The sequence below is a fragment of the Callorhinus ursinus genome, unplaced genomic scaffold (assembly GCF_003265705.2).
Source record: "Callorhinus ursinus isolate GAN/ISIS: 27379988/994484 unplaced genomic scaffold, GSC_fseal_2.0 scaffold35, whole genome shotgun sequence".
Classification (NCBI taxonomy): Eukaryota; Metazoa; Chordata; class Mammalia; order Carnivora; family Otariidae; genus Callorhinus; species Callorhinus ursinus.
The window spans coordinates 3,902,259-3,917,765 of NW_027397097.1; the positions used below are offsets into that span (position 1 = coordinate 3,902,259).

Genomic DNA, 15,507 nt, shown 5'->3' on the forward strand with positions numbered 1-15,507 from the left:
AGACTACAAGATACTGCTTCTAGCAAAGATAAAGAGCAAAGAGGACACTGTCCCCTGGAAAAAGTCTCTGACAGGTCCTGTCTACTATAGACTAATTTTCAAACCTTGGGTACTAAGGTCACTCACGCTTCGTTGATGTAGCACCTAAAAGTCCACCCTCCCCCCGGTGCAATGAGAAAAAAGCGGTGGCTTGTCTTGGCAATGTCCGTCTCAGCATGAGAGTCTCTTGTCGACTTTTTCTGTCTTCAGAACTAAGTGCTTTTGGACACATATATGACATAAATACACCTGCTGCTTATTTATCTATTTAGCTCTTCCTTGTGTGACCATCTCCACACGGGGAGGCACTAAATGGGACACATAGTGGCTTGATGGTTCTCTCCTGGGGTCAGAGGGCTGGAGCTTAGGACCATTTTCCTCCTCAGCTGTGCTCAGGAATCAAGGCCTATCTGGTCAGGTCAATAAACTTTCACTGACACCTGCTCTGTGAGAGAATCTTTGCCCTTTAAGGCTTCCCAATCTTTGGGGGCAACTAACCCACAATCTGATCATCTCAATATTAAGTGGCACTGTCATGAAGCTTTTGGAATGACAGGGCTATGCTATTTTCCATCCACCCCCTATTTGACTTTACTCTGAACCCCTCACCCCATTCTCATGCCCAGAAAGGCAGGCCTTACCCCACTTATCTCCCACCAGGACAGGACAGCCCGCATGAAGTGTGTCACCATCCCCTTCACCACTCCTGTGCAGATTCCACCAAAACAGTGCTGCATTCTGAAAACAAAAGGGCCCACCCCAGAGAGGGTCAGCCCAGAATTTCAGTCCTGTGGAAGGACATGACTATGACTAAGGACAAATGCATGTATATCATTAAACGAGAACACTGTCCATGCAGATTGGGGGCAAGGCATGCATAACATGGCACAAGATGGCATAAGTTGCCATTCACCCATTCATTCATTCATGAATGCATCATTTATTGAGGGCCTGCTCCGCTCCAGGCCCTAAGGATGCAGAGACAAATCATATCCAGTTCTGCTCTCAGGAGCCCACAGTCTTATAGGAGAGACAGACATAAAAACAGAACAGGACAGTGCGGCAAGTGCTAGGAGAAAGGTGAACACATGATGTCATTGGATCCCAGAGGAGAGGCCCTCAGCAAAAACCACAAAGTGAAACAAAATATTCCTTATACAGTTAAGACCTTAATTCAGATGCTTACCCTTCCTCGGGCACTTACTAATAATACCCCCCAGGAAGCAGGCTTTACCATACTCCCCACTTTACCAGCAATGAAGTTGAGGCTTCGGGGCTTTAAGTAATGCAACTAAGAAGGAGCGAAGTCGAGACTCAAACCCAGGTGTTTTGACAAATCCTGTATGTCCTTTTTTCCCGCTATGGATGGTTTTTTCCCCCTATACAATTCCTATAGACTTAGTTTAACCTTGGCCATTAGAAGCTGTCAAAGCCCAAGGTGACGAAGAGCTTTCCAGGCGGCACTGACAGCTTCTGCATTCCCAAGTCTAGAAGAGACACTAATCCCCTGAGGATTCCTAGATCCCGGCCTTTACTTAGGCAATGCTTACGATGTGCTTGGCACTGTGCTAAGTGTTTTATAGGCACAATATCATTTCTCTATCTTCATTTCATTCCTGAGTTAGGTAAGGGCTTTGAGGGAGCTTGATGGGTCTGAAACTGGGGGGAAATGAAACCTCTATCACACGGCCCTCCTCTGTGCCTCACGTGATCTCATAGTTCTTATTGCAATAGTTGTTACTGCTCGTTAACTTCTCTGCGAGCTCCTGGAGGACAAGGATTATGAGTTTTCCTCTGTACCCCAGTGCTTTCAGCCCTCAGTGTCCATTGAATGAATGCCTGAGGGGACCAGCTGCTCTAGAGGACCCAAGGGTCACTAAAAGAGAGTTCTTACCTTTGAGGAGTTCTATCGTAATAGAGAAGGCAGACATGTAATCATCTACTTCTAATATAAATAGCCATTAAATTTTGAAAATAGATGCACAAGTAACATGTGGTCATCTAAATTGAGGGATTAGCTTTGATTCTGAGAATCAGAGGAAAATATCTTTTTATCCCTCCTCCCAGGAATAAGCTTGCAAGCGCAGACAGCACAGAAGCTCAGGTGTTGGTTCTGCGCTCTCATTACCACCACGAGCTGGGACCGGACCCCCACTCACCTTGACCACGGGCACGCTAAAGTTGGCATAGATGAAGGCAGTGGCTCCTCCAGCTTCCACGGAGCTCAGCTACAATGCCGAAGAGTCAGCGTTGAAATAGCCCGACTACCCAGCTCTGCCCCACTTGACATCTGATGTCATTTGTGCAGAGAGTTCTTCCCAGGTTCCCCTATTTCAGCTCCAGGAGAAATACTTATTGAAAGATAATCACCCAATTTAGGAATTAAGGGAGCCTACACCCTGGCATCAGTGTTTGCCTGCAGGGCCGTAAGAGGACAGCCTTTAGGAACTCCTCCCTTTCTTCATCCTTACAGCTAACATCCTTATTGAGGGCTACAGTAAGTCGATTTGAAGTTTGAGACCCTCAGGAAGAAATCTAGTTTAAATCACAACCCAAGACACAAGAATGTTTCACAAAACATTCTTACTGCACGAGATACCCTTTGTTATTTTCCATTTTATTTTATTCTATTCCAGTTCAGATTTCTTAAATGCTGACCACATCCACTAAATTAATTTCACAGCCCACTAATGGATCATGACTGTGGCTTACAGAGCACTGTTTATATTACAATTAGTTTTCCAAGTTGGGCATTGTAAGAACCACTGATTGCAGCTTTGGCATGTTTCCCAGACCACTCATCCCACGCTAGGTAACCTCAGCTAAGGAGTTTCACCACTGGTATATTCTAGAATTGTAGATGTCTTCTCTTAATATGAAGACTTTTTTCTGATTGTCAAAGAAATATATAAAAAATTTAAAATACAGGAAAATACTTATATCACTCATCATATCATCGAGAAAAAAAAGCATGGTTGTAATTTACATACTAATAACGGGCATTTATTCAGCACTGACTACATGCTAGATGTTATACTAAGTCCTTACAGATATATTATCTTACTTATTCCTCACAACAATCCTGTAAATTAGAATTGATACTGTTATAATTCACATTTTACAGATGAGGAAACTGTGTCTCAGAGAGATTAAGTACTTAACAAAAGGTTACATCACTCTTCTTGGGTGACAGGCCAATTTGAACTGAGCCACTGCTAACTACAGAGTCCCTGCTCACAATTTTATGCTATACCCTTGAACATTCAGGTTATTTCCAAATGTTTGCTATTATAAGCAACTCTTAGTGAGTAAAATCTTTTTTTTTTTTTTTTTTTTTTTTTTTTACACTGGTCTCATAAGAAAGAGTCTGGGCCATTAGTATTACTGAGTCAAGAGTGTATGCATACGTTGAATACTTTTGGTACGTACTGCTAAATTATTTTCTCACCAGCAGTGCAACATGACAGAGCCTGTCTGACCTCACCCTGTCTCTCAGAACGTTTGTGGATCCCACCACATTCACCTGTTAGGCGTTAGGACGTTGGCACTTGTTAGAGGAAACTGAACTGACATGGTGATTCAGAACATGGTAGTGACGGTGGTGATTTTTAGCATTTCACGGCTCTCCGTGTAGCCCCTCGGGAAGGTCGATGAGAGCAACAATTTGCTCCTTGTGTTCAAGTAACTAATGGGATGATTCCGTTCTAAACCCTGTTGTCAGCAACTATGGGTGTAAGCAATATACACAGGGGAACCTGCATTTTCCTGCATTCCTTTACCTGCGGTTTTGCTGTATGGCGGAAAGGAATGACATCAAATTGAAAAGAGAATCTGACCTGTGTGCTATGAAGCTTCTGAGCAGGATTATGAGATTAGTGGAGTGGAAGTAAACCTTCCACAGTTTTGTACTGGGACTGATCTTATCTCTAGTTTGAACAAAAAATTAGTAACTTGATTTCAGCTCAGTCCTCTGCACATCTTTTGGTTATTTTCTCCCTACAATATTACGCTTAGATTCTCCACAAACCTTAATGTCTGTCGTTAGAAATGCTTGTAATGGTCTTTACCTACCTCAATCTGAAGATGAAAGAATTGGGATAACCTAGCACGTCCTAGGTCCCACGATGCCAATGCCCCTTTAAGGGGTCCTATACCTCCTTGTGGGATGCAATGATAGAAACCTATTGGATAAAACTTTACAGAGTGACATCCCCTCACATGATCTCATCAGATCCTCATGACAACCCTATGAGGAGGTGCAGGACAAGAAAATAAGCTCAAAGAATTGATGTGATTTGTGCTGAGGCCACATAGTAAGTGGCAGAACTGGAACTAGGCCAACTAACTCTAAGTGCATTCCATTCCACTGTCACAAATGCTTATACTCAAATGTACACGCACACGTGTGTACACTCACCCCCCTCCACATACACACACTTGCATTTTGCCATTTAAAATTGCAGGACTCTTGCATCCATGCTACCCTTACGATAGTAACTGAGCCTCGGGAACCAGGGAACCAGCGGTAAGAGCTGTTAGGGAGGTAAAGAACAGAGAGATACTGGCCCCTAGATGTCCTATTCTTCGCTTGATACCAATATTCCTCACTACCTGTGACTTCCCATGCCATCTGGAGTCATCAGCCAGAGATACAACCAGCTGCTGATAGAAGACATGCCCCCTGCCTGGAGAGCTGACATCCCTCTAATGCCTGATCAGAACACTCAGAATGACCACTAGAGGCCAGACACCACTGCAAGTGGCAGCCTTCTGGTTCTGCGGCAAGTATAAAACCCAGTCACAGGAAGAACTACGATGGAATCACCAGCACCACAGACCATAAAGTGTGGCCTCTGGTTGTCCTTTTTTGGCTGCCCTGTGGAGACAACACAGCACTGAGAAAAGAGGGAATGCTAGGGTGGGGGTGTGCTAGTCTAATGAGCCTGAAACCAGGACTTCATCTTTGGGTGTTATGTAGAGCCCTTCTATTAACATGTTTATCCCTTCAGTTAACAGTCATACACCTCTTATAATTTAAGTGCCAGACGATTGAAATTATGACTGGTCCACAGAGAATGAAGTAAACCTACATGATCTGCAGGGAAGGGGGTAGGTGAAATAATAGCGACGAGGTTCAATTCCTAGGATCAGGTCAGAAATTAGGAGAGGAGGCCAATTTATTTGTTAAGGGGGTATACTGCAGATTTTATGGGGAGACTGGAAAGGGAATTTTCACTACATGTAAGACAGCAACACTTCCTGAATTTCTTAGTAGACATCTCTGTTCTTTCCTCCTGTAATCCTAGCTGTCTCCTTTCTCTTCCCTCTTTCCCCTCATGGCTCCACAACCTCATCCATGGATCCGTGCTTTCCAACACCAACTAGTCTGTGTGACCTCAGAGAGAGACTCTCACATCCCCTTCCTGTGTTGGTCAGGTCCTAGGCTCTCCTGGCCTTCGATGTAACCTTCAGTGTAACCCTACTTCCCATCCTAATCGCTGCCTATGACAAGGTCATATTTAAGTCTATGCACTGTAAGCTCTTTGAGGGCAGGAACTCTGACTTCTATTTCTTTATCTCCTGTAGTGCCTATTAAAAATGCTGTCTGAAAGTCGCAAAAGTCTCAGAGATTTTTGTGCTGTATCAGATAAAATCAGTGCCTGATATTGCTTTGAAAACCATAAAAGAGGAGCAGTATAGTCATTAAATAAGAAGCCCTGGTCCATCGAAAGCAAGACTCACATAGATCATAAATGTTGCAACTCGGTTCCCAGACTTCATTCTGTACAGTGGGCTAGTTGGTGACTGAGACAAAAATAGAACATATCATTATTTTATGCAGATGGCACCAAAGTGACAGTCAGGATTCCCACATAATACAGGGAGAAAAATGGGGATGTCACAGATGGGATACAGCCTTGAGCCACACCCTTGCTGGCAGGTACTCACTTAAATTTTTTTTCTTTTGCTAATTTATTAGATACTCATTTAAGTGAATTGTATACAGTTGATCCTTGAACAATATGGGTTTAAACTGTGCAGGTCCACTTGTATGCAGGTTTTTTTTCAATGAGTATTGTAAATGTGTTCTCCTCACGATTTTCTTAATAACATTTTCTTTTATCTAGCTTACTTTATTGTAAGATTACAGTATATAAACATATAACATACAAAATGTGTTAATCAACACGTTTATGTTATTGGTAAGGCTTCTAGTCAACAGTAGGCTATGAGTGTTTAAGTTTTGGGGAGTCAAAAGTTATATACAAATTCTTGGCTGTGCAAGGGGTTGGCCCACGTTGTTCAAGGGTCAACTGTACTAATCAAACAGAACGGCTTGTCAGTAGTGAAAGTACTATATGAGGTTAACTTCAGGTTCAGTGAAATAAAGAAATTAGTAGATACACTATTACAGATAATCATTCTATAGGAACACCAAGTCATTTGAAGTTCCCAATTATTTGCTCAAGACACACTGTTGTCATAGTACAGTTTGACTGAGATATAATTTACATATCCTAAATTCACCCACTGTAAGAGTATCTTTCAGTGAGCTTTAGTAAATTTTAATAGTTGTACAGCACTCCCACAATTCAATTTTAGAACACTTGCCTCAGCTTAAAAAGTTCCCTTGTGTCAGTCAGTCCCTATCCTACCCTCAACCTCGGGCAACCACTGATGTGCTGTCTCTATAGTCTTGCCTTTTCTAGAAATTTCATATAAACAGAATCATAAAATATGTAGTCTTTTTTTGTTTGGCTTCTTTCACTTAGCATAGAGTTTTTATGGTGCATCTGTATTGTTGGATGTATCAGTAGTTAGTTCATTCCTTTTTATTGCTGAGTAGTATTCCATTCTGTAGATGTAGAAAATTTTGTTTGTCCATTCACCTGAATGGGTTGTTTATAATTCTTAGCTATTACCAATAAATCTGTTATAAACATTCTTGTACACATGTTTGTATGGACATATTTTCCTTTTCTCTTGGGTAAAATACTTAGGAGTGGAATGGCTGCATCATATGTAGGTGTATGTTTAACTTTTTAAGAAACTGCCAAACTGGGGCGCCTGGGTGGCTCAGTCAGTTAAGCGTCTGCCTTCAGCTCAGGTCATGATCCCGGGTCCTGGGCTCGAGCCCTGCTTTGTTGGGCTCCCTGCTCTGCAGGGAGTCTGCTTCTCCCTCTTCTTCTGCCCCTCCATCCTACTCATGGTCTCTTATCTCTCAAATAAAAAAATCTTTAAAAAAAAAAAGACCGCCAGGGGCGCCTGGGTGGCTCAGTCATTAAGCGCCTGCCTTCAGCTCAGGTCATGATCCCAGGGTCCTGGGATGGAGCCCCACATCGGGCTCCCTGCTCCGCAGGAAGCCTGCTTCTCCCTCTCCCACTCCCCCTGCATGTGTTCCTCCTCTTGCTGTATCTCTCTCTGTCAAATAAATAAAATATTAAAAAAAAACACACGCCAAATTGTTTTCCAAAGTGGCTGTACCATTTCATATTCCCATCAGCAATGTATGAAAGTTCGAGTTCCTCCACATCTCCATCAACACTTGATATGATCTGTCTTTTTTTATTTTAGCCACCGTAATAGAAATATGGTGCTGTCTCATTGTGGTTTTAATTTCTAGTTCCCTAATGACATTGAGTATGTTTTCATGTGCTTATTAGCCATTCATTTATTTCATTATTCAAAATATTAATTCAAATAAGCCCATTTTTAAAAAATTGAGTTATGAGATGCCCGGCTGGCTCAGTAGATGAAGCATGCAACTCTTGATTTCAGGTTTGGGAGTTCAAGTCCCACACTGGTCATAGGGCCTACTTAGATAGATAGATAGATAGATAATAGATAAAAGAAAAAATTGAGTTGTCTTATTTTTTTTAAAAGATTTTATTTATTTACTTATTTGAGAGAGAGACAGAGAGAGAGCACGGGGGTAGAGGCAGAGTGAGAGGGAGAAGCAGATTCCCTGCTAAGCACGGAACCCGACAAAGCAGGGCACAATCCCAGGACTCTGAGATCATGACCTGAGCCAGTCAGACACTTAACCAACTGAGCCACCCAGCTGCCCCTGAATTATCTTATTATTGAAGTATAAGTTCTTTATATATTTTGGATACAAGTCCTTTGTCAGATACAGAATTTGTAAATGTTTTCTCCTAGTTAATGGCTTGTCTTTTCATTTCCTAAGGGTGTTTGTGAAAAGCAAATGATTTTAATTTTGACGAGGTCCAATTTATCACTTTTATTTTTCTTTTATGGATCATGCTTTGTTAATTTTTGTATATGGTGTGAGGTAAGGGTCTAAAGTTGTTGTTGTTGTTGTTGTTATTTTGCAAGTAGATATCCAGTTGTCCCAGCACCATTTGTTGGAAAGGGTATCTTTTCCTCATTGAATTTCCATGGCACCTTTGTGAAAAATCAATTGACCGTAAATGTGTGAGTTTATATGGACTTGGTTCTGTTCCACTGACCTATGTGTCTATCCTATATCTGTCCCACATGGCCCTGATTACCGTAGCTCTGTATTACATTTTGAAATCAAGTAGTGTGTGTCCTCTAACTTTGTTCTTTTTCAAAATTTTGGCTCTCCTGGGTCCTTTGTATTTCCATATACATTTTAGGATCAGCTTATTGATTCCTATAAAAATAAGCCTCCTACATTTTTGATAAAGTTTGGGTTGAATCTACAGATCAATTTTGGGGAGATCTTCAAATCCTCAAAAGTTATTTACTGAGTACACATCAGCAAAGATGGGCAATTGAGATCATGAGAAAAGGAAAGTGACTGAAAGAAGGATAATCTTCACTGGGAAGTCCCTGGGTGAAGTGAAATAGAAGACTCCATGACAGGCCACATTCTTCTTCCCACTAGCAAATTTTGGAAAGGGGGGATGGTGGCCCAAAAGGAAATGAGTCAGCAGCAGCAATCAACTTGAAACCAAGGTTTTCAGACCTTCCTGGAACAAGAGCCTTTGTTCTAAGATTTCACTTGGTATTCCCTGAGAACATTATAAGGGCTCTGCCTTAGAGAAATAAATAATACCGTGGTTCCCTACCACAGGAGGTTGATCATTGACCCTATAGTTACCGTAGCATGGTCAAAGTGAGGCTCATAGTGACCACCAATTCCATAATTCACCACCTGGAGATACTCTGCGTAGGGAGTCTGGACATCAAGGCCTGTGAGGGCACCAATGCGATGGTCAAGGGTCACCAGCAGGGGGTCGACGGTGTCCTTCAGCCAGGCACTAAAACACACCACAGGTTGAGGCATCAATGATCTGATGCCAGAAATGACTATGTCTGTGAATGAATGAGTTCTATCAACTGCCAGAAGGAAGGAAGGCAGGAAGGAAGGAAGGCAGGCAGGCAGGCTGAAGAAACAGCATAAACACAGACATGGAGTTATAACAATATACAGTCTGTATAAGTGTGGGAGCATTTGGTCTATGAAAGAAGTAATGGGAGACAAGGATGGAAAAGTATATTCAGGACCTGTTGTAAAAAGCTGAGGACACCATGGTCATAAAACTGGTCTTTGTGGGTGGTAGATAGTCAGTGAAGGTTCATGGACCGGAAAGTGATTTGGTGACTAGGGGTTCACTGATGACCTTTGAAGGACCAGTTCCAGTGAAGTTGTGAGGACAGAACCAAAATTCAAAGGGATACAGAGTGATGGTAGGGAAAGAGGAGGCAGCGAGGGTCTCAGGTTCTTCACCTGAAAAGTAAAGAGAATACCACCTACTCCCTTAAAAGCAGTGAATCTAAGTAGAAGGTCAGATTTTTCTCTTTGACGCTACAATGTCAGAAAGGTTAGAAAAGCAATAAAGTGAGGCCATATGGACCTCCCAAAGTTTAGAGAGTAACTCCTAGTATGAAAGGTCCCTAAATGTACCAGACCAAAGAAGTTAAGGTTAAGCCCAGTGATTCTGAATCAAAGCTTTCATTATTCACCTCACTTCCCAGACAACAAAACTATCCACTCATCCTGAGGTCTGGCCTCTCCCCAAAGATGCTGTTGTCACCGTCTCCCATGGCTCTGATGGGGACTCCTCCTGTTACTCATCATAAGTCCTGTCTTTACAATACAATCAAGGACTGCAAGGGGGTGGGGGCAGAAATGGAGGGGAGAGGATAAAGCTGGGCTTTCACAGCTGAATCTGCCTCCCTAAAAGCCAGGTCCAGAGATTCCGGCCACCCTTCTTGCCTGAATGTTGGCACGTCATGCTTTGAATATGAGTCAGGAGGCTGGAATGGAACCTTATAAAGTCAAATTCCAAATGGGAACAGAACTGAATTCTCTGGAAAAGCAATCCTGGCTAGGAGAACATCTACACACCTAATTTCTAGTTCCCAGCATAAAAGCTTTGTTAAGTCTTTCCCTAAGGGCCTCCTAGATAAGTCCTCAGACCCTAGAATAACCTGTGAAAGGGCCTTGGGGGAGGGGAGTGGAAATTTCTCCCTCTCAACAAGAATGTACAGATATAAACATGAACTATGGATTCTCTAGCAGCATCTCTGGATGGCTGTTGCTGACCTTCAGTCAGCTGTGCCACAGGCCCAAGGGCAGGCAGCAAGTATGACCAGAGCCCCTGCCAAGGAAGGATGCCTCATACCTTTTGCTGATTCGGTACTCCACTGGCAACTGCTTCTCCCCGGATGCCACCACAGACCTCTGTAGCTGATGTGGAGGACGTAAGAGAAAGTAGGTATCAAGGACGGTGTGAAGGGAAGGACTCTGTCATTTCCATAGACATGCCCCTCTCTTCAAAGGAAACCTAACAATCGCCAGTTCCTCCCTAATTTCAAATATTTTGCACATGCTGTGAATTTAGTGATAGCTATCAATCTCAAAAACAAAAGATAATAAGTGACCAAAAAATCTGAGTCGAAAATAACCTTTAGCGGCATGTCTGGTAGACAGTAAGCACCCAGTAAAAGCTTGCTGAACTGAAATAAAGTGATATTTGAATCCCTTCTGCATCTGAGACTGTGAGTTCTGTCAGAACAGGTGCTGTTTCTCACTCATCTTTGTATCCTAGTGGCACAGGGCCTGGCCTACAGTAAGCACTTAGTATTTGTCATATTAAATGAACACCTCCAACGAGGAAACTCTCCACCCTCAGAGGTAGCCCACTCCCCTGAACAATTCCGACAAAGCCATTCCTTATTAAGAATCAAAATCTGGGGGCACCTGGGTGGCTCAGTCGGTTAAGCGGCTGCCTTGGACTCAGGTCATGATCCCAGAGTCCTGGGATCGAGCCCCGCATCGAGCCCACATCGGGCTCCCTGCTCAGAGGGAAGCCTGCTTCTCCCTCTCCCACTCCCCCTGCTTGTGTTCCTTCTCTCGCTGTCTCTCTCTCTGTCAAATAAATAAATAAAATCTTAAAAAAAAAAAAAAGAATCAAAATCTGTTTTGCTGCAACTGCCTTCATTATGTGGGGAAAAAATCCCAAACAGGTTCAATGTCACTAATTTAACTAAATGTTTCTATTTTGTTCTGAATGTCTAGATATGAATTTTAAATTCTTTTTAAATAAAGTGGCTTCTAACCGCAAAAGCACTGTACCAGGGACAGAAAGAGAAAGATTTACATAAGGATGTGTCTACTTCTGTATCTGTCATCAGAATGTCAACTCCATAAGGGCAAGTCTTTTGTCAGTGTCCCTAGAGTCCAGAGAAGGCCTGGAAGGGAGTAGGTGCTCAATATTGGTGAAAGGAACAAATGAATGAATGAATGAATGAACCAGAGTCCTGTGCTTAATGATCCAGCCCTGGCACTTCACATGCAGTCAGAGCAGAGCACGGGGCAATGAACTGCACAAGACACACACCCTCTCCCTTCTTGGAGGCTTCTGTAGTATTATTATTCCTGCTGCTAAACCAGGAAGACAACTTTGGAAAAGTCTTTTTGTTTCCTTGAACCCGTTTCCTCAGCTATAAAATGCAGTATGTGAACAACGCCTTCTTGGGAGTTCCTTCCAGCCTATCCTTCTATGGTATCAGGATGCAGGGCATCAGTAGGTGACTGATAATGCCTCTGTCTAGTCCTTCACCCAGCATCCTCCCCTGGGCTCCTGGTAGAGGAGAGAGGAGAGATTCTTAGAGGAGTTGCTGCCTTATGTTCTTCTAGGGTAACATCAGTGATTTAAAGAAAAATACTAGGGAATCTCCATTCCATCCCTGTCCCCAGTAAGGAGCCACCTTGCACTTAATTCCTTTAACAATTATTTATTGTACACCAGCAAGTCGTTCACTTTTGGGGACAAATATTTATTGGTTGTTCTCTGTGCTGAGTAACACGCTAGGCATTGGAAATACAGCATATGGAGCAGACGTAAGTCATGCAACGGGGCCATAATGGACAAGTACAGGGCACTAAGAGAATATTAAGAAGGATCATCTAGTCCCTTATGAGGGACAGGAAGTCTTCCCAGGATACCCAAAAGACAACTGGAATCATACAGGTGAAAAGAGGCCAAGGAGAGAGTGACTTAGAGAGAAGAGTGTGTGTGCAGAGGTTAGGGGGAGCATGGCCCGTTCGCTGAGATGCAAGTTGTTTAGTGTGGCTGGGGCGTCAAGTGCAAGGGGCACATGCTGTGGAGGGGTCAGCAGTAGCAGGCCAAGGAGCTTTATAACATTCAAGTGACCCATTCAAGAGTTTAAAGCAAGGGCTTACGTGGTCAGATGCAACCTTTTAAAAAGTAGCCTGGCTGCAATGGGCATAATGCAGGGCTAGGCATTTCAAGGACGACCTATGATCCCTACTAGATTATAGTCTAGTTGAGGAGACAGGATGCTAACCCCCGAAACAACTAGTGATACTAGACAACACAAAAATGGCAGAATAAATGAAAAAAAAATCAAATACAGACAACTGGTGACAAAAAGCTTTGAGTTCAAAAGAGAGAGAGGTTCTTGTATGTGGCCCCAAAAAGTGCTCTGAAGAAAATGTTCCTACTGAAAGAACGCACGAAAGTGGAGAGTGACAGGGCTAGTGGGCAAAGGGAGGCATGAGGCTTCCAGAGTCTTCATGAATGGGTAAGGATGTGGATGGAAGGTCAAGTGACAAGAGAGCAGTGTTTGGGTTGGGACGCAGATGAAGTAAATTCAAGCCTCAGGAGAGGCTTCAGTGGCTTGGGTTGAATTTAGTTTCCATGCGGCTGCCCCACCTTATAAGCCGAGGCTTATTCCTGGCGGAGCCTAAGACCAGACAGGAATCGGCGCCTCCACATCAGCCTCTGGGAAGAGGGAGAGTGGCGAAGTCTTTGCCTGCCAAATAGCCGACCTGGCCGGGCCGGACTGCTGGGTGGGCTGCGTGTCCTGCTACCGCGACAGCCCAGTCGTTCTAAGGAAAAAGCACCTGCTGGCCAGATACTGCCGCTGGCTCACAGATGCGGAAGCTATTGAAGATACTTTGTTCCAACTGACGGGGGGAGCTTAATGCTCTCAAAAATTGCACAGATTCCAGACTTCACCGGAGGGGCTCCCGGATGAGATGACTTTTGCTACTCTTATCCCTCCGATCCATGTCTGCTAGTCAGAATCTTCCTTAAAATCAACAGGTCTGATCATGCCAATCTCCTGTTTAAACAGGAGTCCAAGAGCTCCCCACCCCCCCCCCCGCCCCTGGGATCAAACCCAAGCTCCCCAGCACGGTATCTACGGCATTTCCTGAGGGCGTCTCACCGTCTGGCCTCATCTCTGATCACCTCCTAGCCCATCCCTTGCACGCTTGCGCCAGCACGCTCCACCCCATTCTCTGAACACACCGCCTGCGGGGTCCTTGCACGTACTGTTTCGTCTTCCTGCCATACCCTTGGCCACCTTGTTACTCTGATGAATTTCACACCCACAGGGACACCTCCTCTGTTTTCCCCTCCTCTCGTCACCCATCTGCCTTTCCCTCACAGGAAGTCTCACTTTTGGATGCCGCCGTGGCACGGTGCCCTGCACAGTGTAGTATACATACCCGTTCTCCCCCGTTACGCTGTGAGCTCCTAAAGGGAAAGGGCCAATGCCAAATCTGCGAATGTCCCACCCCCGGTACAGCGTCTGGTGCACAGCAGGCTTGGTTCCATTGATAAGTGGCCCAACGACCACCTGGATGAACAGGGCACCATCGAGGGCACGCACGATGACATAAGGAATTCTGAGACAGCCATTTAAAGAGGCAGCAAGCTTATAACGATGAGGTAGGCTGTGTTATTTTTCTCAATATTTGCCACCCTTCCTGGGGGAGGATTAAATGTCCTCTCCCGCTTGACATCAAGGTCGGCGCCACGGCTGGGAGAGCCCTCCCTGCAGGAGCATTAGACACACTCTCCCTGTTGACTGCGCTGGTGGCCCCATGGGGCCATGGATGGCCTCAACCAATGAAACAGGGGCAGAAGCAGGACCTTTAGGAGCCAGCTAGCAGTTGGCCATCTCTGTCTTTTCTGTCTCCTGTGACAGACGTACGCGGCTCTGTCAGGCTGGGTCTCCAAGTGAAAACAGTTCTGCCCCCCAAGGGCAGCCAGCCAAGACAGGCACGTGGTGTAAGTAAGAAACAAACCTTTGTTGTTGTTGTGTTTGAGACTCGGGGGCTGTTTGTTACTGACCATAATCTAGCCTACGTGAGCGGCCACAAGAAGGCAGAAGAACAGAACAGCCATCGACAGACCGCTGAGTTCCAGGTCTGGCTACAGCTACGCACCTGACCTTCATCAGGTCCCTTCCCCTCTCTGGGCCTCTGTTTCCTCTTTAACAAAATAATCTAGTTAAACTAGATAATCTTTCCACTCGGTAATCCTGTAAATCTGCACTAGAATATCACTCCTTGTCCATCATTTCACTCTTCAAAAAAAAAAAAAAAATTCTACCCATTATGTGGAATGACTGACATTGGGGAGGAGGGGGTCCTTTTGATTTTTTTAGGTTAAATTTACATATAATAATATGCACAGATCTCAAGTGTACGATTTGCTGAATTTTCACAAATGCACACAGCTATGTACTCCACGTCCCTAAAACAAGATATTGAGAGCACATTTTCAATACCCCAGAAAATGCCCTTGTCCCCTTCCCCAGCCAATCCCCTCCCTCCAAAAGCAATGATTACTGTGATTTTTTTTTTTTTTTACCATTGATTCGTTTTATGGAATGGTTAGCATTTTTAATTCCTGGACTGATAAAGTGTATAGTTGTTCAGGCTGCCTGTTCTCACATTCCTGAACCCCAGGCATGTGATGACACAAAGAGAAGTTTTGGCAGGCTTTGGGGACACTCACCCACGGTTCTGCAAGCCCTCTAATTTTCTGAGCCTCCACGTCACTGACAAAGTCATGGTAGAGAACAACATAGGGCTCCAGGTGGATGACCTCCTTCCGGACAGGCTGGAGCAGCAGGTAGGGGCTCGAATTTGTCTCATACGAACAGTAGAGGCTAGGGATCTGGTAGTGAGTAGGCTGGAAGAAAAGCCTAGAATCA

At 44.2% G+C, this 15,507-nt stretch overlaps 1 protein-coding gene across 6 annotated transcripts in view; it reads right to left on the bottom strand.

The window, feature by feature from the left end:
• P4HA3 (prolyl 4-hydroxylase subunit alpha 3) overlaps positions 1-15,507 on the bottom strand; it is a 38,341-nt gene that overhangs the window by 763 nt on the left and 22,071 nt on the right. For 2 of the 6 annotated variants that reach the window (XM_073879694.1, XM_073879693.1), the window contains 6 exons: positions 15,309-15,485; positions 10,656-10,720; positions 9,128-9,287; positions 5,782-5,844; positions 2,199-2,267; positions 681-777 (listed from right to left, as the gene is read on the bottom strand). In XM_073879694.1, the coding sequence (XP_073735795.1) occupies positions 681-777; positions 2,199-2,267; positions 5,782-5,844; positions 9,128-9,287; positions 10,656-10,720; positions 15,309-15,485 (631 nt within the window). Of the gene's footprint in view, positions 1-680; positions 828-2,198; positions 2,268-5,781; positions 5,845-8,102; positions 8,446-9,127; positions 9,288-10,655; positions 10,721-15,308; positions 15,486-15,507 lie in introns of those variants that run through there. The other 4 variants (XM_073879698.1, XM_073879695.1, XM_073879696.1 and 1 more) reach the window with 4 other exon arrangements.